The sequence below is a fragment of the Hipposideros armiger genome, unplaced genomic scaffold (genome assembly GCF_001890085.2).
Source record: "Hipposideros armiger isolate ML-2016 unplaced genomic scaffold, ASM189008v1 scaffold_48, whole genome shotgun sequence".
Classification (NCBI taxonomy): Eukaryota; Metazoa; Chordata; class Mammalia; order Chiroptera; family Hipposideridae; genus Hipposideros; species Hipposideros armiger.
Genome location: NW_017731398.1, coordinates 2,096,397 through 2,119,870, shown reverse-complemented (window position 1 = coordinate 2,119,870; position 23,474 = coordinate 2,096,397). Strand labels below are relative to the sequence as shown.

General features: G+C 45.4%; 1 protein-coding gene across 2 annotated transcripts; it reads left to right on the top strand.

The window, feature by feature from the left end:
- The first annotated feature begins 19 nt into the window (after positions 1-19).
- BNC1 (basonuclin zinc finger protein 1) lies at positions 20-23,474 on the top strand. Of its 2 annotated transcripts, none has more exons than XM_019639990.1 (5): positions 20-66; positions 11,563-11,662; positions 12,712-12,947; positions 15,356-17,220; positions 21,566-23,474. In XM_019639990.1, the coding sequence occupies exons 1-5, from the start codon at positions 58-60 to the stop codon at positions 22,248-22,250; spliced, it is 2,895 nt and encodes a 964-aa protein (XP_019495535.1). In that variant the 5' UTR covers positions 20-57; the 3' UTR covers positions 22,251-23,474. The 2 variants fall into 2 exon arrangements, with proteins under 2 accessions (XP_019495535.1, XP_019495536.1); XM_019639991.1 differs by lacking the exon at positions 20-66 and adding an exon at positions 3,385-3,552.

Below are 23,474 nucleotides of genomic sequence, written 5' to 3'. Positions count from 1 at the left end.
GGGGCGGACGCGGGCCGGAGACGCGCGCCGGGAGCGGGGCACCGCGGCGGCCGCAGGATGGCCGAGGTAAGCGGGGCCCTCCCGGGAGCGGGGTCGCTGCGCGGGGCGGCCGAGGCGCCGCTCGGACCCGGTCCCGTCGGTACCGGGACGCGCCCTCAACACCTCCCGAGGCCACCCGCGCGCGGCGCGGCCCGCAGGAGAGTCTCGTTTCTCCGGCCGGGGTTGCGGGGGGAGGGGGGCCCGCGAGGGTCCGAGTCGGGGCGCCCCGGGTCCCCGGTCAGCGTCGCGCGTCGGAAGTGCGGGTCGGGCGACGCGCGTCGGTCCGCCCCCCGCCCTCAGCGTCGCTCGGTCCCAGCGCGTTCGCCTCAGAATTACCTCAACCGGCCGCTGGCGCTTGGAACCGGCCGCTTCTCCCCGGGTTTTGTGTCTGTGGAGAACGCAGCGTGCGGTGGCCGTCGGTCCCCGTGGGAACTGCGGGGACGGCAGGGACGGGGCTCCCGGCCGCGCGGGTGGCGGGGGGAGGGGGGCGCCTCTTTTGTGGGACGCTGCAGAGCCAGGTGCAGGCGGGCGGGACGCACGCGTCCGGCGCCGGGTGGCGTGGACGGCGCCCGGCAGGGCTGATAGACGCGCCGCCGACAGGCGTGCGGTGCGGCGAGCGGCGTGGCGCGCGGCGCCCCCCCTCGGTCCGAGCGCGGGGACGGGGCCCCGGGGGTTCCACGGAGAAGGCGGACACGCGTCCCTGGCCGCTTTTAGGACGGGGCACCTGCAGGGACAGAGGGGACTTGGGCGCCTGGGCTGTGCCTGACAGCGCAGGGCCAGCCAACGTCCGCGCCCCTCGGGAGCGCCGCGTCGGTCCCCTGGGGCGGGGGGGGGGCGCCGGCGGAGGAGGCCGCTGCGTGTCCCCGCTGCCCCCCGACCCCCCGCCGCCTGGCTTTGCCGGAGCTGTTCGGGATTTGTCAGCCAGATGTGACAAGATCGCGGCGAGGCGAGGGAAGGAGGAGATCTGATATTAATCAGCGCATAGCTCGGAGCCAAACTTTCTCAAATGCGGTGTAGGAACATGTTCTTCTCATTTAAGGCATCTCTTTGTGGCCGTGCGGCTGCCACCGGCCCGACTTTTGACAGTTCAATGGAATGCCAGGGAGCAGCCTTAATTGTAGGAGTGAAATTGTGTGTGTTGGGGTTGGGGGTCGGGTCGGGGTGGGGGTGGGGGTGTGTGTGGGAGATCAGACACTCTGAGGTTCAGTAATGTCCCCTGGTTTTATGGCCGTGCTCACCGCAGCCCTCTGAAGACGGGGCATTTAAACCTGGCCAGATGCCTGGTCGCAGCCAGGCCTCTGCTGTTAACACTTAAGGGGCCTAAAGGAGGCCCCACTGGTGTCTTGGGAATCCCTGTCAGGGTGTGCGTGTGTATGTGTGTGTCAGGGGAAAACGTGTTACTACAGCTTTCGGTTGGTACACACAGCAGGTCTAGCAACGCTTTTTCAAAAAATTGATTTCTTCTCATCAAAGCGACAAAGATTCTGGCTTGACCCTAAGTGCATTGAAACACAGCCTTTGGCAGATTTTTTTTTTCCCTTCCTCCCCCCTTCCCCCTCGGGTGTCCTTTCATCCGTTGTTGATTGTTTTAATTTGCTGTTGGATTTCATGGGATCTTTTCCTAAGATTTCTTGGACTCGCCTTAGTTTGCACATACGTGTGCACGTGTGTGAACATTTTTTGTTCAGGGACAAATATACTGGCTTCTTCATTACCCCCTTCCCAAATAGGTTGATATGTGTGATTAAAACATCATTAAAATTGGGTATGTCAGAATAAAATGTTTGTGCCTCATGTAAAAAAAGGACATTACTTTTGAGCGTTATAAATGGTCCAGGGTTTGATTTTTGCTTTAAGTAGTAGGTGTGAAAAGATGGCCACCACTTTTGCTGTGATGAATTTTGATAAATATCTTTATCCTTTGGGCATACCGAAAAGAAGAAGATATGAGCCATTGTTTGATTTCTCGTCTGTTAAGTTTGCCAAGTTTATTTGCACCAAAAAAAGTATTGCTATTTCAACTCAACTGTCGGTTGAACAGGTTCCTCTTATAGTTAAATGCTGAGACGAGGTGGTGAAATCTTCACTTAGCAGAAATGCTGCTCACGCTTCGGGACCTCATAATGATGTTCAGACATCTGTGTAATTTAATTTGGAATATCATTTGTACCCATAGATTCCTCAGGACTTAGCAATATGCACCTCCTTCAGTTGGAGAGAAAGTGGTTGGCTTGAAGTGGTCATTTGGCCGTGGATCTCTACTAGGATGTGAAACGAATGGTCTGTTTGCTCTGGTTATAATTCACATTACAAATAGTAACCAACATGGAGTAACTGCCATGGAAGCATAAGGCTTGCGTAGAGGGGATTTTTACATCTGTCCCATGCAGCAGCTAGAACCACCCCAGGCCCATGTCCACATTCTTATCTCAGAATCATCAGCATGGAAAGAAGGGCGATACAGCCCACTGGGTGAGAAAAGCCATATCGATTTCCCAGTGGGAAAAATAATTGTCCCATAAGCATACACTTATCATTTATATAATAAATGCTTGGGGACAAATATACACAGGAAAACACTTTAAAAGTACGGTTTGTCAGTAAAATTAAACCGCAGTATACGGGTGAGAGGCAGACGTGTCCTTTAGCTTTTGTATATGGCTTTAGAAGTTATTTTGACAGTGGCCATTAAAGAGTTGCCCTGAAGGTTCCACAAGGTAAATTACTTGCAGGAGGAGCATGCTTTACCCCGGGGTGAATTTTCACCTCTACAGATGTCATTTAGAGTGAGTTACTTGAGTGAGAAACAGCCCTGTTTTAAAAGACCTGGAAATACTCTAGCTAAGGTGAAAACTTGATGCTAAGCCACTCATCTTTTTGGTATCTAAGATCAACATTTAGGGAGTCAATAAAAAATTTGAGTTGCCTTGTTCCAAGTATTCTACCACACATTTTTAACTTTATTTAGATAGAATTATTTGTTTAGGTAAAAAAAAAAAAGAATTATTTTTCATGACTTATCTGAGAGATGTTAAAGATAACTGGATTCTGCACAGAAGGGGCATCTGGAATGTTTGGGTTTTTTTTTTTCTTTTCCTTTTAAATCAGTTTACACCTGAAAACCTTATTTCCTCTTATCTTGTCATTCTTTGAAGCCCTTTTTCCTAACTCTGGCAATTCCAAGATTCTGGTGTGGCCCATTTCTCTACCCAGACAAACGTCTTTTTATCCAAAAAGGGTGGGTCTAAACAGAGAGCAGACAGCAGACGTGTTTCGCCACAGTCGTCTTTGGGGCTTTTCTCAAACTTCGCTTAGTTAGAAGTAAACCGGCTATCGCCATTGCCATCCACTTATGGACTCATTACTATAAACCAGCCTAACGTATCACGGGGACTGTGCCTTGGGAGGATGATCATTTCACTCAGCTAATGTGAGAGAAAAGAGACATGGAGAAATAAAATGCCGTGAAGTCCAGGTCCACACAGCCTGTGTGGAGGGAAATGGTTGTCTCAGGTAAACTCATTCAGGCTACTAATTTTTTTGTTATGTTAGTTTGTCTCCTCTTACAGATGATTTGTGTCATCCTTCCATATACTCTTAACAAACATCAAAATTATTTTCCAGCTCTACACCAGCTTCTGGAAGTATTGGCCTTGTTCTGTAGACCTCTGGTCGTTTCTTGCATTGCTCATTATGAAGATAAAATTGTTATACAGACAACTCGAATGTTTCATGATATATGTACCATGCTGAATTTTAAGACAGTGATCGGGATGGCATGATTAACTGATCTTTTCTTTTTAAAAACTTTATTTTGAAAATCTAAGGGTGTTCTTATACTTAGTTTTTTAAATCTAGTTCTCATTAAGTCCCTAAAAGAAATGTTTACAATAGAAATGTTCACAATTTCGTTATTTTGCATCAACAGCAATAGTGCACTTGCATTATTGTGTAACCGGCCACCTTAGTTAAAATTATCCTAAAGTGTAAATGTTTTTTTTTTGCTTGTTTGTTTTTGTTTTCCCCCAGGCTGACTGTTGTGTTCAGAAGTTCCCTACACGTGCAGTTAACTTGAATGTCCTTTTGGGTTTTTTTTGTTACCAAAGTTTCTGGAGATTGCCACTGAGGTCTCCCAAACTAAGGTTATAAAGGAAAAACAATGTAGTTGTATCTTTATTTCTCTATAGTTTTGTTGTTGTTGTTAGTTTTTTACAAAGATATATTTGGTTAGGTTTCTAACATTTGCATATTTTTCTACTTTTTATATTTTTTGTTTTTAGAACCAATTATTTTAAGAAAAAAGGCACAGCTGTTAAATTATTTTGGCACAGAGTTTATACTTTGATTTATAGAGATCAAAGAACAAGTATTTTCCCCGTCACCGTCTTTGAACTAAGGAGCAGAGAACACTACAAATGTGTCACGCATATTTTCTACTCACAGGTAGACTTGGCCCGACATCTGTCCCCTGAGCTCCACCTCCCACCTGCCCCTGCTCTGCCAGACCCTTCTCCATGCTTTCAGTCTTCTTTGACTGGTCTCTCTTTTCATCCCCTTCCATACAGTGAGAAACCAGCTTCTGTCAGGTCTCCTCCAGTGTCATTTTTATATTGCAAATGCTGTCTCCCTGCTTTCTGAGGCTTCCCAACTGCAGTCTTTCAACCGTGCTCATGGCAAGCAGTGTCTCCCCATTGTTCAGAACACTGATGGCTTCATAAACTCAGCACAGAGACTCCTGGCTGTCCATCTGTACAGCCTACCCCCACCCTGCGTTGCCCGTCGGGGTCCTCTCACTGCCCATGACAAATCTGTGCTCTGTGGCCCAGCGCCCTGGGCCCCACACTCTTGTACAGAGTGAGACTTCCTTATGCCTGGGACTGTGGTCTTTCCTGCACGTGCTGTTCAGAGCATGCCTGCTGCCTCCTGGAGGAAGTCTCTCGGGCCGCTCTCCATAACATTGCTCCCTCCCTCCATTTGCTCTTTCACTCAAAACAAAAACGTTAGGGAGGGGGAGTTTTGATTTTTTTTTTTTACTTTTTATTATAGAGAATTTCAAACAAAATTACAATAGTTTAGCAAAGCTTAGTGATATGTGCTGCGGGATTAAAGAGCAATCAACGTTGGGTCAATCCTGTTTCATCTATATTCTCTACCCATTCCCCTACCATTATCAACACTGGATTACATTGAAACAAATCCGGGCATCATATAATTTCATAAATATTTTAAAACGTAGCTCTAAAAGAAAAGGCTTTTTTAAAAAAGACAAAAGCTATATACTATTATATATAGCACCTGAAAACTTAACAACTCTCTCGTGTTATTACATGTCCAGTATTCAGATGCCCTTCGTTGTCTTGTAAGCTTTGTATTACCATTAGTTTGTTAACGTCAGGATCCAAATGAGGTTCATATGTTGTCTCCCTTAATCTATAGGTTTATACTTTTTTCCTTGTAATTTTTATGTTGAAATAGCTGGGTCATTTGCCCTACAGCGTGGCCATCATGTTCTTGTTCCAAGAAGGAAAGGCACAGAGGTCCATCCTCCCGTTTATAAGACTGCGTTCTGTAAAGCTCCACCCAGCAACTTCTGCTTGTTACCATTGGCCAGTACTTAATCACCCGGCCACCAAAGGAGACGTAGAAATTCAGCTGCTTTTACTAAGGCGGATCAGGCAAAAGGAAATAGGGTGGGCATCTGTAATTAGTAAGCATGGTTCAGCTCTCTCGTTGATTCATTTCTTATTCTCTCAGTACCTTTCGAAGGCATACCGAGTACCAGGCCCAGGGCCAGCCACGGAGTGTTGGTTTGGAGTTTCAGTTGTTTCGTTGCCTCTTTCAGGAATGATTCATTGTGGAGCAACTTTTATGGAGGTTTTTATCATAGATATTATTAGCACTGTCTGTGCAGAGTCAGACCACCAGAGCCCAGAGGACCTAAGAACCTACTCATTGTAGGCCTGGCAGCAACAACAGTCTCCCTGTGCTAATTGGTCTTTTCAACTCCCCATCTGTATATTCTCATTAATATAGCTAATAGGCCTCTGAGGTAGGCAGGAGCAGATATCCAGCCCATTTTATAGTCAGAGGCTCCAAGTCATGCAGCTCAAGGTTATGTGGCTTAACAGGAAGTAAGATATAAGTTGCCTGAAGCCAATCGTAGATTTTACTACCTCCCAGTGAAAGAAGCGCTGTGTGCTGAGGGGCACGGAGCTCGGGCTCCCCAGCTACGCATCCAGAGGTGTCATTTTAATAGGCAAATCATATTAATTTCATATCTTTTTCAAAGACTCATTGTTAAACTTAGAACAGAGTCCATACTACTTGGCCTGCCCCATAAGATCCTATGCAGAGTGGTCTCTGTCACCTCTCTGACCCCCATTTTCTATCATTAACCTTACTAACTCCACTCTAGCTATACTGGCCCCTTTGCTGTTCTCTGAACACTCCAGCCTCTTCTATGCCTCAGGGCCTTTGCACTTGCTATGCCCGCTGCCTAAAAACTCGCTCTGCCTCCAGTTCTTCACTGGCTCCTTGCCATCTCTTGGGATTCAGTTCAAATGTCAGCTCCTTAAAAAAGCCTTTGACAATGACCCTATCTAAAAAGCACTTACTCCTACTCCTACCCCTCCATGAAACGCATTAACCAGAATTTTGATTTGTAACATATCAAAGTGACTAATAATTCGGAAATAGCCTGATTAAAATGAGTACACAAAAAGCAATCATCATGTCTTGAGGAGTTTGGGATGTTGTAAACATCTGCTTTATGTTTCTGAAAAATGGAACATGTATCAGGATTCCAAAGGAAAGGATGCAAGCTTTCAGTGTTCCATTTTGATTTACCTGAGTACTTTTTGTCCCATAATTAGAAATTTTTGGTTTGATTTCGCTTTAGAAGTTTTCATGTGTCTTTAGATAATAGTGCTATAATTTTGCTACGTTGTGGAAGCCTGAGGTGGGTGGAAAAACTGAAGGACCTTATAGTAGAAGCTTTCTTAGACACTGGTTAGCTCTTTTAGTTCATAAATAATTTCTCGGAGATTTATTTCCATAGATGTCTAGTGAGCTTTATTAAGCCTTATTCAAATAGATTCATATAGAACCACATGAATGTTTCTTATACAGCAGCATTCATACATAGGAATTGTAGATTGAACTGCTTAAAATTCTGTCCCATAAATAGAAGCTGCTAAAACTGAATCATCAGGTTAGGTCAGTGGGTCTCAACTGGGGGTGTTTTTGCCCCCAGGGGCATTTGGCAATGTCTGGAGACATTTTTGGTTTTTACAACGGGGAGGGAGGTGTTACTGTGGCATCTGGTGGGTAGAAGTCAGGGAGGCTGCTAGACATCCTACAATGCACAGGACAGCCAGAGAATTCTCCAATTTGAAATGCCTATAATGCTTAAGTTGAGAAACCCTGAGTCAGGTGTCAAGAGAGGTAGAGAAAATGAGTTTCAACCTTGGGCTATGAAATTGTGCTTGGAATTGTTCTGGGTGTAGTTTTGCTGTGCTAGGCCTGAGAAAGCCACCCAGAGGGTCCTGGGGCTTTGCAAGGGGAACAGCCTTTTGAGCAAACTCCCCAGGGAGTAGAAAAGGTGTATTGTGCTCAAGAACGTTTCTTCCTTTGATTAGAGCAGGTTCTATGTTCCGAATAAATGAAATGTGAATGCATTTTGTTTCAACGTCTTGTTTTTAAAGAGTGAGTGGCATTTTCAGGGACATCATCCAAACTAAGAACTTTTCTGCTTTTTAAAATTTTCTTTAAAACAGTCATAAGAGTGTAGGTTGTGAAATAGTTCAGAGGTTTAGTACTAAGTGTGCTGGTAGTTATTGAGAATACAGATAATTGGTTTGTCTGTGAGCGGATATTCAGACAGCTGCAGAGGAGTTTGAGAAACTGGACAGCATCAGGTGTGCCACAAACTAACAATGGTATTCTTTAAAAAAGGGTTTTGACAGTGTGTAATAAAAATTAAATTATTACTCATTTTTATCCTTTAGCTTCCAGTCAAGATAGCCAAATAATTATCTGCATAGATATATAGATGTATATGTTCATATATTTAACACATTTGTATATGTACATATAAGTAGAAACTATATAACTAAACAGTAAAATAATTCCTGGCATTAGAGCAGTGTTTCTCAATCTGTTTTCATTTCTTGCCCTACCCCCACATTTAAGGAGAATAGGTATTTATTGCCTCTCCCAATGAAATTTTATTATCATATTGTCTCATGCTCCCCACCAAGAACAAATGTCACCTTTTTGGAATGATACCACCCCCAGTGGGAATGCAAGCATTATTATTAGAGTGTTGTGATCAGCTGGAGTTCTTTGAATTATACCAAATGACTTTACAAAGAGCCAAAATCTTTTCTCCCATGTTTCCTGGTTTGTGATAGCCTGGTGAAGGGATTAGGTAATATTGTTGCTATCTGCTGAACACCTCAGTTAAGCACAGCCCTATTTCTTCACCTGAAAAATCTGTCTAGTGGCTCTGTTCACATTGGAGTCCAAAAGGAATTGTAGATAACAGTCAAATCATGTAAATTTTAACCTGTATTTAAGTTAGGTCACTGATTTTTTTTTTTTAGAACACTTTTCAGAAAGTACAGAGATTTCCCATATGTCCCCTGCCTGCATACATGCATAGCCTCCTCCATCTAGAGCAGCGGTTCTCAACCTTCCTAATGCCGCGACCCCTTAATACAGTTCCTCATGTTGTGGTGACCCCCAACCATAAAATTATTTTCGTTGCTACTCTATAACTGTAATTTTGCTACTGTTATGAATCGTAATGTAAATATCTTTTTGTTTTCCGATGGTCTTAGGCGACCCCTGTGAAAGGGTCGTTCGACCCCCAAAGGGGTCGCGACCCACAGGTTGAGAACTGCTAATCTAGAGGGATGTTTGTTAAAATTGATGAACTACATTAACTCATAAGAATCATTGAAATTCCATAGTTTGCCTTAGAGTTCAATACTTGTGTTGTATGTCCTATGGGTTTGGACAAGTGAGTAATGTCGTGCTTCCATCATTATGGTATCATTCAGAGTATTTTCACTGCCGAAAATTCACCGATGTCCCGCCTAGTCATCAAGTATTGGGGAGGATATGGGGAAATTGCAACCCTCATATACTGTTGGTGGGAATGTAAAGGGGTACAGTTCCTTGGGACAGCAGTCTGGCGGTTTCTCAGAAAGTGAAACATAGAGTTACTGTATGATCCAGCAATCGCCCTCCTAGGAATATATCCCAAAGAAATGGAAACGCTTGTTCACCATAAACTTATACACAGGGTGCCTGTGGGGAATGATGAAAATTAGTTTGTGAGGACGGTTGCCCAACTCCGTGAAAATACTAAAAATCATCGAATTGTATAATGTAAGTGGGTAAACAAACTGTATATGTGAATTGTATCTCAATGTAATGCTGTTTTAAACAAGATGAAAACAGAAAAAGAATACCCTTCTTCCCTCCACTACCACCCATTAGCAGTCAGCCCTCATCCCTGGTAACTCACCACAACTCCTGATAACCATTACTAGTCTACTTTCTGCCTCTATGGATGGGCCCATTCTTGATATTTCATGTAAATAGAATCATACAACTTCTGATTTTTTTATACTTCTCTCAGTTTTTGTACTTCTTTCTCTAGCATGATGTTTTCAAGGTTCATCCATGTTGTAACATGAATCAGTATGTCATTTTTTCTTACTGCTTAATAGTTTTCCCTTGTGTGGATATACCCCATTTTATTTATCCATTCATCAATGGAAGGACATTGGGGTTGCTTCCACTTTGGGTCTATTAAAAATAATGCTGCTATGAGCATTTGGGTACAAGTTCCTGTGTGGGCATATGTTTTCAGTTCTCTTGGGCCCATACCTAGGAGTGAAGTTTCTGGGTCATATGGTAACTCTGTGTTTGTGAAGATCTGCCAGACTGTTTTCCAAACTGGTTGCACACCACTTTACAATCCCACCAGCAACTGATTTTTAGTGAGGACTAGTTATATACCCTTTAAAGCGAGTTTCCCAAGTCCCAGGCCAGATTCTCCCCTTCTTAACCCCACACAAGACCATATAGTCCCTTAATTGGCAGATGGAAGTTTAAACCTATAATTGTAGAACTTTTTCATTGCCCCCCCCAAACACACACACACACACACACACACACACACACACACACACACACACACGTGCACACTCCCCAATTTCAAGGCTGTCTTGAATCATATGGGTTCCACCCAGTGGCCCTTTCCCAGAACCTCAATGTCAGAGCCCCTGGGAGAGCTTTTTAAATAATAGATTATGTTCTTCAGGCCTCTATCCCCTTTAGAGAAATTCATCTTGAAAATATATGTGAAGCTTTGTTGTTGATACTAGAACTTCGTTGACACGTACATCTCTATTTTCTGTTTCAGCTGTATGTTTGCACACTCCACAGCCCCGCCCCACACATGGCACTTGAATATGCAGCTGGGCATCCCGGCAGGGTTTGTCCAGCCTGTGTCTGTTACACAGCCCAGTGAGAGGGGTCAGGGAACCATCCTCAATGCCGTCAGCCAGCACATGACCTCAAATCTGTTTTAATATTCAGCCCCTACCATGTCTTGGGGGGTAACGGATTCCACATGTGGATTACTCTCAGTTCCTATCAGTCCCCATTTACTTGTTCCAAGGCAGGCTCTGTATGCCTTTCAGCCCCTGCTGTGGTCAATTTTAGAGATTTGTTTAAAATGTGACTCTTCACCCTTTCTATGTCCTTAGTAACATTCAAGGTATTTCCTTCCAACCCATAATGTTGTTTCTGGGTTTTTTTTTTAAAGATTTTATTGGGGGGTGGGGGGTGGAATCGGGGGAAGGGGAATAGATAAGTTGCTGTCGTTTTGTTCTTCAGTCTAGTTGTGGAGGACATCGCTTCACTGGCCCATGTTGGTATTATCATTGTGCTCTTCCTGGGTGAGGCAGATGGGTCACCAGCCTCTGGATGGCCGCTCACGGTGGCTCTTGGCAGCTCACACCGACTGCCAGCCATTCACGGTAGCTTATGGCAACCCACGGCAGCAGGGGCTGCAGCCTATGCCATCGCCAGCGACTCACGGCAGCCCAGCTCCAGGTTGAGCTGTTGTTCACCATATTAGCTGAAGAGGGCGGTGTCACTGGCCCCCATGTGGGATCCAAACCGGGGCCCTGCTGCTCAGAGCTGGCATCCCAAGCCAGCTCTTAACCAACGCACCACTCGGCCGGCCACCATAATGTTTTCTTATAAAAAGTTCTGGTGTTTGTAGCCTGTTCTCGCATGCAGAATACCTGTGTAATGTGTTCGCCATCTCTGGGTTGTGGGCCAGCTGTTCCATTTTCCAGGGCCGGATATACACGTCTGGGTCTGGCACGGAGTGGGCACATGTTGTTCAATGAGTGTTGCTGAATGGAGGTTTTGTTTTGTAAATGCGAGGGGTGTCCCACACATCACTAACATGCTAGGGCATACCTGTGTTCTCTTTTGCAGGCTATCGGCTGTACTCTGAACTGCAGTTGCCAAAGTTTCAAACCAGGGAAAATAAACCACCGTCAATGTGAACAGTGCAGGCATGGATGGGTAGCCCATGGTAACTATTTTTCCCCTTCTTTTGGCTGGTCGTATTCCCTCTAAATAACTTACACTCATTCAGGAACAGATGCAATATCTAAGAATGACAGCTAACATTTGTAAGTTACTACTGTGTGCCAGGTAACAGGCTAAGAGCATTATATGTGCCATCTCTTTGAATCTTAACAACTCTACATGGTAAGTGTTTTGTTAGCCCTATTCTAGAGATGTAGACACTGGTGCTTCAGTGCTGTCATTTTGCAAAGATAGAATTGTTCTGTGCTGTCTAATATAGAGTAGCCTGTAGTCCAGATAAAATACAGAATGCTCAGTGAGATTTGAATTTCAGATAAACAATAAATAATTTTTTAGCGTAAATATATCCTAGTGAAGATTTTTAGTATCACTATGTCCCACTTATTCATTGTTTATCTGAAATTTATATTCAGATGTAACTGGGCATCATGTCTTTTTATTTGCTAACCCTGACCCTATACTAGCCGCTTCTGGCTACCGAGTACTTGAAATGTGACTAGTGTGACTGCAGAAGTGAATTTCTCATGTTATTACATGTTAATGAATTTAAATATACATTTAAGTCACCATATGTGGCTGCTGACCATTGCATTATACGGCATTGATCTCGGCAGTTTAATTCGCCAAGCCTGACAACTAGAAAGTGGCAGACCAGGGCTCAAACACAGGTCCTGGATTCCCAAGTCCCACTTCTTCACCTGGTGCTTCCTGAGTGTCCATCCTCTCTTAGGCACCTGACACCTTTGTTTTGACCCCTTTTCCTCACACCTTCCCTACTTGTGGCTGTTTTACTCCTCAGAGATGCCACAGGAAAGGCAGAAAAGAAGAGTCTCAGGCTAGTCCATTTTATTGTAGAAGTTCCTGTGATTGCTGTTACGATTATTCATCGTTTGCATAGTCGCGGGTTTTGTTTTGTTTTGTTTTTCTGTTGGAACAGATAACTGAGAGTTAGTGCTACCTTATTTCCTGTGCAGTGTTTCTTTTGACAATAGGAATCTTTCAAAACAAGATTTCTTCCATGTGGTTTTTCAGCGCTAAGTAAGCTCAGGATCCCCACCATGTATCCATCAAGCCCGGTGGAGATCGTCCAGTCCAATGTGGTGTTTGACATCAGCAGCCTCATGCTGTATGGGACCCAGGCCATCCCCGTTCGCCTGAAAATCCTCCTGGACCGGCTCTTCAGTGTGCTGAAGCAAGACGAGGTGCTACAGATCCTCCATGCCTTGGACTGGACGCTTCAGGACTACATCCGTGGATATGTGCTGCAGGTATGGTGACCACGGCCACCCTGTTCCTAGAACATCTGCTTAAATCCACGTCCACGTAGCTGACGTAACCCAGCTGCCTACTGGCACTGCAGCCATTGCGGCGCATCCTTTTCTTTAATATTTTTTCTAATGGGTTAGGCCCTACCTCATGTTCTGGGAGGAATCCAGCGCTTTCCTCAAGATATCCATGAAACTTCAGGATGTGGGAGCATTACATATTCTCTGGTTTGGGTTTGCACGAGGTCAGCTCTCCCACAGTAAATCATTTGCCCCGTCTTGGGCGCTGCTTCCATTTCTTTTATTTTCTGCAAACTACCTACTGACAACAGATGCTATCTTGTATCCGATTTTACTAAGGGTTTGGGGTTGAGCAAGGGAACTTACTTGACAGAACCACACAGCAAACAATTACAATTTCTGTTCTCTAAAGCCATCTGCCACCTCACTGCTGATTTTCCTTCCTAGAATCCATCATCTTGTGAGATTTCTGTGTTTGTGCTCTTGTTTAATCTTTCTCCCCAAGTGGCTTTCCACCTCCTCATGTTTTCTCTTCATTTCTCAGAGATGCAAGGCATCTATCTCTCTGTGCCTTTCATGCCTTCTCTCCTCTCTTTACTTTGCAGAATGGTTTTACCTCTCTTTCTAGAGCAAGCTATGGGGGTAGGTCTCGTGTTTCATATCCAAAGACCACCAAGGTGTTTTCACAAGCAAAGAACGTATTTCCTGATATGAATTATATCATTTGTCGAACATATGAAATAGATACAGCCTTTTTTTTTCCTTTCCACTACACTAGAAAATGTCAGCTAACTTTGGTAAAAATTTCAGGGAAGTGGGGGAGTGAACATATTTCCAAGACTAACATACACTTCAGTCTTACTCAGATAGGCCATATCATTACAGCAAACACTAATAACCATTTCTTGACCTAAACCCTCTTATGAGGTAGGTAGATTATCCCCGTTTTCCAGTTGAAAAACCAGAGGCTCAGAGTTCTTTTTTTTTTTTTAAGATTTTTATTGGGGAATTGGGGGAAGGGGAACAGACAAGTTGCTGTCGTTTTTTGTTCTTCAGTCTAGTTGTGGAGGACGTTGCTTCACTGGCCCAAGTTGGCACCATCATTGCGCTCTTCCCAGGCGAGGCACATCAGTTGTCGGCTTCTGGATGGCCGCTCACTGCGGCTGCTGGCCGCTCACGCTGCCTGCTGGCTACAAACGGTAGCCCATGGCAACCCACTGCCACAGGGGCTGCAGCCTACGCCATCGCCAGCGACTCACAGCAGCCCAGCTCCAGGTTGAGCTGTTGCTCAGCATCTTAGCTGTGGAGGGCAGTGTCACCGGCCCTCATATGTGGGATCCGAACCGGGGCCCTCTGGCGTCCCAAGCCAGTTCTTAACCAGTGCGCCACTCGGCCGGCCCTCAGAGTGCTTTTAAGTCTTGCTGAAGTCACTCAACTTATATGTGGCCAACCCAGGATTTGAACCTACTTCTTTCTAACTCTAAAGCCCATAATCTTCCTCTGGAAACACATTTGCTCCTCGAACGCAGGACCCTCAGCAAGCTAGAAACAACCTTTTATGTAGAGTAGCATTATGATCTTACATTATGACATAGATCAATATTTAATGATCTTAATAATCTTGCTTTCTAGTGTTAGGATTAAAAATATGGAATCAATTACCTTGAACCTCTAGTGCATGAAAAATTTATGATGTTACATTCCTCATCATCTTCAAAACTCTTACATGCACTGTGAAAAATCTCAGTAGGCCATCAAATACATGTTCTGTGATAAAATATTTATTGTAGTTTTGGGAAAAGTTAGGCCTTGCTAGGGTTTGAAAGATCTCCAACACTCCAGTGTAATTACAGCTCTGCTTTGTGAACCTGGGCAATAGATCAATACAGGTTCATTTGTTTTCTGATGGTCGTTGCTTGGGAAGATTATTAAAATGCAGTGAATAAATACTTGAGCTATATCTAGGTCTGATTGCTCCATCTATACTCTTTAGATAAAGAAGTTACTATTGTTCAAAAGATACATATTTTATTTTTTGTGGGGAATATTATTATGCCTAATGCAAGACAACCAATTGGTTTGAAATAAGGTGGAAAATAATTACCAAATTTCCCTTAGGCTTGAGTAATACAGTTTTATGTTTCTCTTTTGGACCACAACTTACATCTGTGCAGTATATTTGCTGCATAAAGTTTCTGGCTTAGGAGAGTGGTGTGCGTGGGGACTGAACTCAACAAGCCCCATGCTCATCCAGAGGGGGTGTCATTTTCTAGTGTGCACAGAGGTGCCCTGTGGTGCTAGTGGCGGCACTGACTGCGTGGCTCCTTTCTTAGAGAAAAGGGTAAGGAACAGTAAATTAATTGCGCTTTTAAATTCTGGTTTGGGTTTAGGATGCGTCTGGAAAGGTGTTGGATCACTGGAGCATCATGACCAGTGAGGAGGAGGTGGCCACCTTGCAGCAGTTCCTTCGTTTTGGGGAGACCAAGTCCATAGTTGAGCTCATGGCGATTCAAGAGAAAGAAGAGCAGTCCATCATCATCCCGCCTTCCACGGCCAACGTGGATATCAGGGCTTTCATCGAGAACTGCGGCCACAGGAGTGCCAGCCTCCCTGCTCCTGGGGACAAAGGAACCCCCAGCAGCGTACACCCTTTTGAGAACCTCATAAACAACATGACTTTCATGCTGCCTTTCCAGTTCTTCAACCCTGTGCCCCCTGCACTGATAGGGTCACTGCCTGAACAGTATATGCTGGAGCAGGGCCAGGACCAGAGTGAGGACCCCAAACAGGAAATCCATGGACCTTTCCCCGACAGCAGCTTCTTAACATCCAATTCTGCACCATTTCAGGTTGAATCGGAGCAGTGTCTAAACTGTCCAGATACTGTTACGAACAAGGAAGACAGTGCCCATTTAAGTGACTCCAGCTCATACAACATCGTCACTAGGCTCGAAAGGACACAGCTGTCCCCTGAGGGCAAAGTGAAGTCTGAGAGGCACAGCCTTGGCACAAAGAAGGGCCGCGTGTTCTGCACGGCCTGCGAGAAGACCTTCTATGACAAAGGCACCCTAAAGATCCACTATAACGCCGTCCACCTGAAGATCAAGCACAAGTGTACCATCGAAGGGTGTAACATGGTGTTCAGCTCCCTGAGAAGCCGCAATCGTCACAGCGCCAACCCCAATCCCCGGCTGCACATGCCCATGAACAGAAACAACAGGGACAAGGACCTACGGAACAGCCTGAGCTTGGTCGCCTCTGACCACTACAAGCGCCCAGGGTTCACGGTGACTTCTCCAGACTGTAGGCCTCTCCCTAGCTATGCTGGTTCAGGGGAGGAGTCCAGGGGCCAGCCGGCCTTCCCAAGCGTCGGGCAGAACGGTGTGCTCTTTCCCAACCTAAAGACAGTCCAGCCTGTCCTCCCTTTCTACCGCAGCCCAGCCACTCCAGCTGAGCTAGCAAACACGCCTGGGATGCTGCCTTCTCTCCCTCTGTTGTCCTCCTCAATCCCAGAACAGCTGGTTTCCAACAAAATGCCATGCGATGCCCTTCCCAAGAAGAAATCCCGGAAGTCCAGCATGCCCATCAAAATAGAGAAGGAGGCTGTGGAAATAGCAAATGAGAAGAGGCACAGTCTCAGCTCGGAGGAAGACATGCCCCTGCAGGTGGTCAGTGACGATGAGCTGGAGGCCTGCAGTCCTGGGTCAGGCAGGGCCCCAGAAGAGCAGCACACACAGTCAGCATGCTTAGGGAAGCCTCTCCCAGAAGGGGAGAGGGTCTGCCGTCTCCAGTCAGTGATCGAGCCCAGTGGTGCTATTCCCCGAACCCCTGAGCAGGCCACACACAACTCAGAGAGAGAGGCCGAGCAGAAGCCAGCGTTGGCTATGGTGCCAAGGGACGCCGAGGATGGCAGCCAAGAGCTGCACCTCACTCCTGGGATGGAGCCCTGTGTTCCTTTTCCCGACTACGTCAAACTGCAGCAGCGCCTACTGGCCGGGGGCCTCTTCAGCGCGTTGTCCAACAGGGGAATGGCTTTTCCTTATATCGAAGAGTCTAAAGAGCTGGAGCACATGGGGCTGCATGCATTAGCGAGGCAGAAGGAAGAAAGTCGATACCAGTGTGACATCTGCAAGAAGACCTTTAAGAATGCGTGCGGTGTGAAAATGCACCACAAGAACACGCACGCCAAAGGCACGCACGTGTGCACGGTGGAGGGCTGTACGGCCACCTTCCCTTCCCGCAGGAGCAGGGACAGGTAAGGAACCACTGGCAGTCGATTCTTTTGGGACTGTGGTTCTTAAACTTGAACATGCGCGGAATCACCTGGAGGGGTGTTAAAATGTACTTCTGAGCCCTGCCCCTAGAGATTCTCCTTCAGTAGGTCTGGGTGAGGTCTGAGAACTTGCATTTCCAAGTTCCCAGGTGACGCTGACGGTGCTGTGCCAGGGACCACATTTGAGAAACACTGTTCTATAGATCGACCCTCCTGAATTTTGAATTCTAAAATCTAAACTCCGTTGGCCGTAAGACCTGACCTGAAATGATGTGAGGTTATTTATAAATCGCCCTTTGTGTGGATTTTTTATATCTATTCAGTACAGAAATATTAATGGATTTATTATGGGGGCATTAACATGATATTACAGTATATGCATCATTCAGCTTTTACTGAAGTGTGAGAAATTCTGAATTCAGAGACACGTCTGGCCCCAAGGGTTTGGCATAAGGAATCATGAACTAGTTTGCACGTTAGAAGAGCGAGGAGACCACTTTTTAAATTATCACAGTCACTTCTCAAAACTGGTCTGATTTTCATTCCATGATATGAAGTCCAGCGAATGCGATGTTTCTTTGCTTTCTAGTTAACCAGCTATATTTGAAAGGAAGTATATAACTGCTTGATTGAAGTTTCTTTTAATATTAAGATATCAAAGAATAAAGGTACTTAGTTATTTCAGAAATGTTGGGATGAATGATGGACTGGGATATTGGTTGAAAGATGAGAAGCCTGTCGATGCTGGGTTTCCGTGACACACAGAGTCAAGCTGTTTACAAAGTGCCCGGGTACAGAGTATATCTCATCACTTCTGGGACCCAGCACTGGCATTACCATCTTGCTCGTGCTTTTCTGAATGAACGTAAGTCATAGAACATCTCTGCAGGTCACTGTCCTCCCAGCGCATCAAGGGCAGAGCAAGCCAGCCCACCAACAGAAGACCCCAGGCCGCTTTTAGGAGAGGACCAGCTCTCTGATGAGATGCAATATGATAAACGCTAAACGTGCTTCACAGAATATTAAAATGGTGCATTTGCTCAAACAAGCTTGACTCGAAGTAGTTCAGCACCACCCCCTTAGTCCAAACTGTGAGGCCTGATTTAGTAAGAGGGTGACAATGTACAGACTCCCACGTACATCCCAAGACAGGGCTCACAAGAACACACTCATTGTCTTGAGCAGAGGCTAGAGCATGAGTGATAGTAGGTAAAATTCCTGCTTCTGTTCTAGGATACCATAATGACCCAGTCCTTTCCCTTGCCCCTCCAAGAGGAGGGTCTGTCCTTGAATAAGCTGTTATTGTGAAGAGAGAGTTGTATCCGTCAGATCTCCCTTGATATTTATGATACCGTTCTGGCTTACAATGTGTTCTAAATTAGAAGCATATTGAATCTAAGATGCGATTTCATTTTATATTTCTTTTTCCATATATTTAATATGTTTTTACTTTCTGACCTATTTAGATACAAGCCTCCTCCCCCAGCCCAGGAAAACATCTTGCATTCTAAATTTATTTTTAAACATCTTGCATTACTACATTTAAAGTACTAAGTCTAGTAGCCTTGGACAGGGCATGCATTTTACCCAGAATCTGTGATTAAAATGGCACCATTTCCAATAAGACCTTGTGGGCAGGCCCAGGTGCACCACCATTTCTCCCAGTCAAAGATGAGAACTGCGTTGCTGTGAGGATAACTGTTTTTCCCTCTTTGAGCCACTGCTGCTGCCAACCCCAGACCCCATCAGGAAGGGACTGGGTAGCACCCTGGATGCTTATTTAGCCAACAGATAAAATTTAAGAACCTTCTGTGTTAGGTGCTGTGGACACATCCATGCCCACCAAGGCCAGTGCAGGGAAAGGGTGGAAGAGGGTGGGGGCGGGGGCGGTAAACAGACTAGTAAATAGGCGATTACAGCTGAATGTGGTGGCTGCTATAATGAGAGAAACTTTCATAAGCTGCTGTGGGCCAATGGGAGGGCACCTAACCAGACTCTCTGAGAAGTTGGGGAAGGCTTCCTGGAATAAGAGGTGTGACTAAACCAGCAGCTCTCAAATGTTTTGGTCTCACAAGCCCTATACAAATTCTTAAGACCTCAGGACCTTCAAGAGTTTTTGTCTGTTTAGGTTTATATCAATATTTACTGTATTAGAAATTAAAACCAAAAAAAATTAAGATATTTTACATCACTTAAAATTCTATGTTACCATAAGTAACATTTTAATGAAAAATAACTACATTTCCAAAACAAAAACTTAGAAGAGTGGCTTTGTTTTACGTTTTCACGAATCTCTTTCATGCGTGGCTCAGTAGAAGATGGATGAATTCTCATATCAGCTTCTGCATTCAACTTGTTTCAGTGTCACATGTCAGGTGGCCTCTGGCAAACTCCACTGTACCCTCTTGAGAAAATGAGAGTAGAAGGGCAAAAAATGTCTTAGTATCATCATGAGATGAGTTTTGACTTCACGGACCCCTTGTAAGGGTCTCAGGGACCGCTATGAGTGCCCAGACCACACTTTGAGAATCATCGGACTCAACTAATTCTAAACTAGTCAGAAACCAGGGAGGAAGTGTTAGAGGGAGAAGGAGAGGATGCAGGGAAGAAATACAGACCTGGGCAGTGAGCACAGCACCAAGTCCTGGAAGCAGGAAGCCAGGCATGAGGTTCAGAGGGCTTTTGCAGTTGTAGTGGTCACTGGTTTTAGAGGACATGGCACCTTGGGAAATGCATCTAACCCTCTGAGGCTTAAGGTGAAGGTTAGAGGAGCCACAAGTTAGCTGCTGGTACTCATGGGACACTCAGGAGTTGAGAGTGGGGCCCAGAGCTTTGCTTTGGGGACCTTTTGCTTGGGGACCTTTCTGTACAAGGTCCCAGTGAATCTGTTTGTCGGGCTTTAAAAAAAAATTTTAACCACTTGTATGTACTGGAACCTGTATGTCAACCTAGTGTCTGGTTTTCTGCTGACACATTCCTGCCCCTTCCACCCAGAACGCTGACATAATCACAGGTCAGAGTTGCACTTAAGAAGAGCTGCTCGCAAAGTGGGTGATCTGAGAGTATAATTTTGATTGCATCCGGAAAAAGAATGTGTAAGGTGATAGAAGAGAGAAGCTGAATAGTAAATTTTATACATTTTATGAGATAGGATTAAACCTTCTCCCCTCCTCATATGTCTTTGGAGGTTTAGAAGAGAAAATTCCGTCCTTAAGTTATTTTGGTGAGGGTGTTTTTCCCCATTTGACCCTGAGCTGTATTGGAGGAGTCTTTTCACTTGTTTGAAGTCATTCTCCCATCACCTTTAAGGTTGCAGTCCCTGCTAAGGGCTGTGTTTGCTAGTCAATTCAGGGGATCTCTGAGCAAGGCCAACATTGATGGACAAGCTACATCCAAATGATATCGTATGAGTCAAAGGCATGTGTTGTAATGGATACTCATTATGTGCTCTTCAGGAGTAATCACTAGGTAGCAGATTGGTGGTGTGCTCACAGTGCTGCATTGGCAAAACTTCTGTCTGGTATACATTGAAACGTTGCAAGTATGAACTGAACTTGGTACACGCATGCCTGCCTCTCTCTCTCTCTCTCTCTCCCTCTCTCTCTCTCTCCCTCTCTCTCCCCTCTCTCCTCTCTCCTTGCATAGGAAATTTTAGATTTTCTAGTGGCCACATTAAAAAACTGAATGCCAACAGGTGGCAGGATGGCTCAGCTAAAAAAAGAAAAAACAACAACAACAAAAAACAAAACTGAAAAGAAACAGGCAAAGTTAGTTGTAATAACATTTTATTTCATTGAGTCTATCCAAAATACCATCATTTCAGCATCTGACAGAGCTGTATTTCAGGGGCTCAGTCACCACGTATGAGTGGGTACCGTTGTCGACAGTGCAGCTCTAGAAGGTAATATTTCCTGGTTTCCTTAAAATAAAGTCCTCTGCTTCGTGTCTTGTCTTTTGTGATCAGTTTTTTCCTGGGATTCCCCTGGTTCTGGTGTCCCCAGTTGAATTGGCCTAATTGAGGTAGTCTAGCCATTGTCTTTAGATGAGATCCAGGAAGTTGCGTGTTGCTTAGGTGGTAGAAATGGAAGAGAACTGTATATTCCCAGTTTCTAGACTGTTGACTTTCCTGGTGAGTGCTAACCTCCGACAAGCGGTGAACAGCAGTGGACCAGTGTCCACGAAACACGCATTGCATCCCACACCCCTTATCATCCCTTCTCCCACGCCACAAGTTTTTTTGGTATCTATCCAGTGTCTCCCCTCCGAATGGTGACTATTTTTAAAACAACAGCCCAACCCATTGCTGACCATCTTTTCACTCTTGCAGACACAGTTCAAACATAAACCTCCACCAAAAAGTACTGACCCAAGAAGCATTGCAGAGCAGTGAGGACCACTTCCGTGCGGCTTACCTTCTGAAAGATGTGGCTAAAGAGGCCTATCAGGATGTGGCTTTCACACAGCAAGCCTCCCAGACATCCGTCATCTTCAAGGGAACCAGCCGGATGGGCAGTCTGGTTTATCCAATAGCCCAAGTCCACAGTGCCGGCCTGGAGAGCTACAACTCTGGTCCCCCAAGTGAGGGCACCGTCCTGGATTTGAGCACTACCTCGAGCATGAAGTCGGAGAGCAGCAGCCATTCTTCTTGGGACTCGGACGGGGTAAGTGAGGAAGGCACCGTGCTCATGGAGGACAGTGATGGGACCTGTGAAGGCCCGAGCCTGGTCTCCGGGGAAGATGAGTACCCCATCTGCGTCCTGATGGACAACACAGACCAGAGCCTTGCCAGCCTGCCTTCGGGATTGCCCATCACATGTCACCTCTGCCAAAAGACGTACAGTAATAAAGGGACCTTCAGGGCCCACTACAAAACTGTGCACCTCCGCCAGCTGCACAAATGCAAGGTGCCGGGCTGCAACACCATGTTCTCGTCTGTTCGCAGCCGAAACAGACACAGCCAGAACCCCAACCTGCACAAAAGCCTGGCCTCCTCTCCGAGTCACCTCCAGTAACAAGACTGGATAAGCGTGGGTCATAATTCAGGAATAAGTTAGTCCAAGGAAATGGTTCTAACTTTGTTTAATCTCATTCGGGACAAGCCAAGCAAAAGGTATTTGAGTTGACTTTCTAGTCTTCTACGGCAGGATGAGCAGAAGACAAGCCTTGTGGGAAGTTGATACCGGGGCAGCCTTTCCTATTATTTTTCTTTGCCCAAGAGGTTTTTCACTGACATAACGAAAACTTGCAGAAACGCAGTTTTTCCCAGATTTGTTTACACATTCTCTGGGAGCGCTCTAGGGCTGCAGATTGACAACAGGGGCCCAGGACCTGGAGGCAGCAGGATTTAAGGTCAATTGAGTATCCTGGGGAAGCAGGCTGTCACCACGGGTGACGAGCCAGTCCCAAAGATCACATTTTTCAGTTCCTGCTTAAATGAGTCTGAAATCCAGACTTCAGTTTGGGAACATGACTTTTTGAGACAGTCCTTCCATGTGGAGTGGAAAATTGCTTCCCCCTCCCCCGCTTGAAGCTCTCATGTGTTACTTCAGGGAGTTCTCAGAGGAAGCGGGTTGGCCTCTAACAGGGACGTTACCAAGGATGTTAGTTCTTGCTCCGTAACACACCCATTCAAGAAGCTCGGGGCCCGAGGGGGGAAATAGTTCATGCACTTAAAAATAGTGGTCTTCCATTTAATTTAAAATAATTTTGATAATATTTAATTTGTGTTTATGTGATGTGAGTATTTGGGATGAGTGCAGCCATGTCACAGTATGGCCTCTGGTCTTGCTGGAAAGCAGAATGAGTGATGATGACCTAAACTTTAAAACCACTGCCTGTTTTCATTTGGGAAAGTTCGTTTTATGTTCCTTGTGATTCCTGTGGAGTGAATGTGGGCACGACTCTGGCAGGACCGTTTGTATGTATATGACCAAAGCGGTTGGCGAGTGTGATTCTGACGGTCGTTGGTTGTGCATTTTCAGTATTACTGGGTCCCTCAGTCTTCACCCTTCATAAACGTGCAAGATTAGGATGAACTTCCAAATTTACCTGGTAGAAAGAAGAGTAGGACATTATTGCCATACCGTGTGTCTTAATATTTAACTTATTCTGAAATATATTCCATGCCGTAATACATGTTGGCTGTTGTAGAAAGGAATCTTACTTAATCAGTCCTGTGGGATGAGGCCAGCTCCTGAAATTCAGCATTTACAGTGCCCTAAAAGCCCACGGTAGGG

What these genes read in the sequence shown, in the direction of transcription:
- BNC1 (XM_019639990.1), top strand. An exon ending in GCATGGATGGGTAGCCCATG is followed by an intron (nt 11,663 to 12,711) that starts GTAACTATTTTT and finishes GTGGTTTTTCAG; the next exon opens with CGCTAAGTAAGCTCAGGATC. An exon ending in TCCCGCAGGAGCAGGGACAG is followed by an intron (nt 17,221 to 21,565) that starts GTAAGGAACCAC and finishes TCACTCTTGCAG; the next exon opens with ACACAGTTCAAACATAAACC.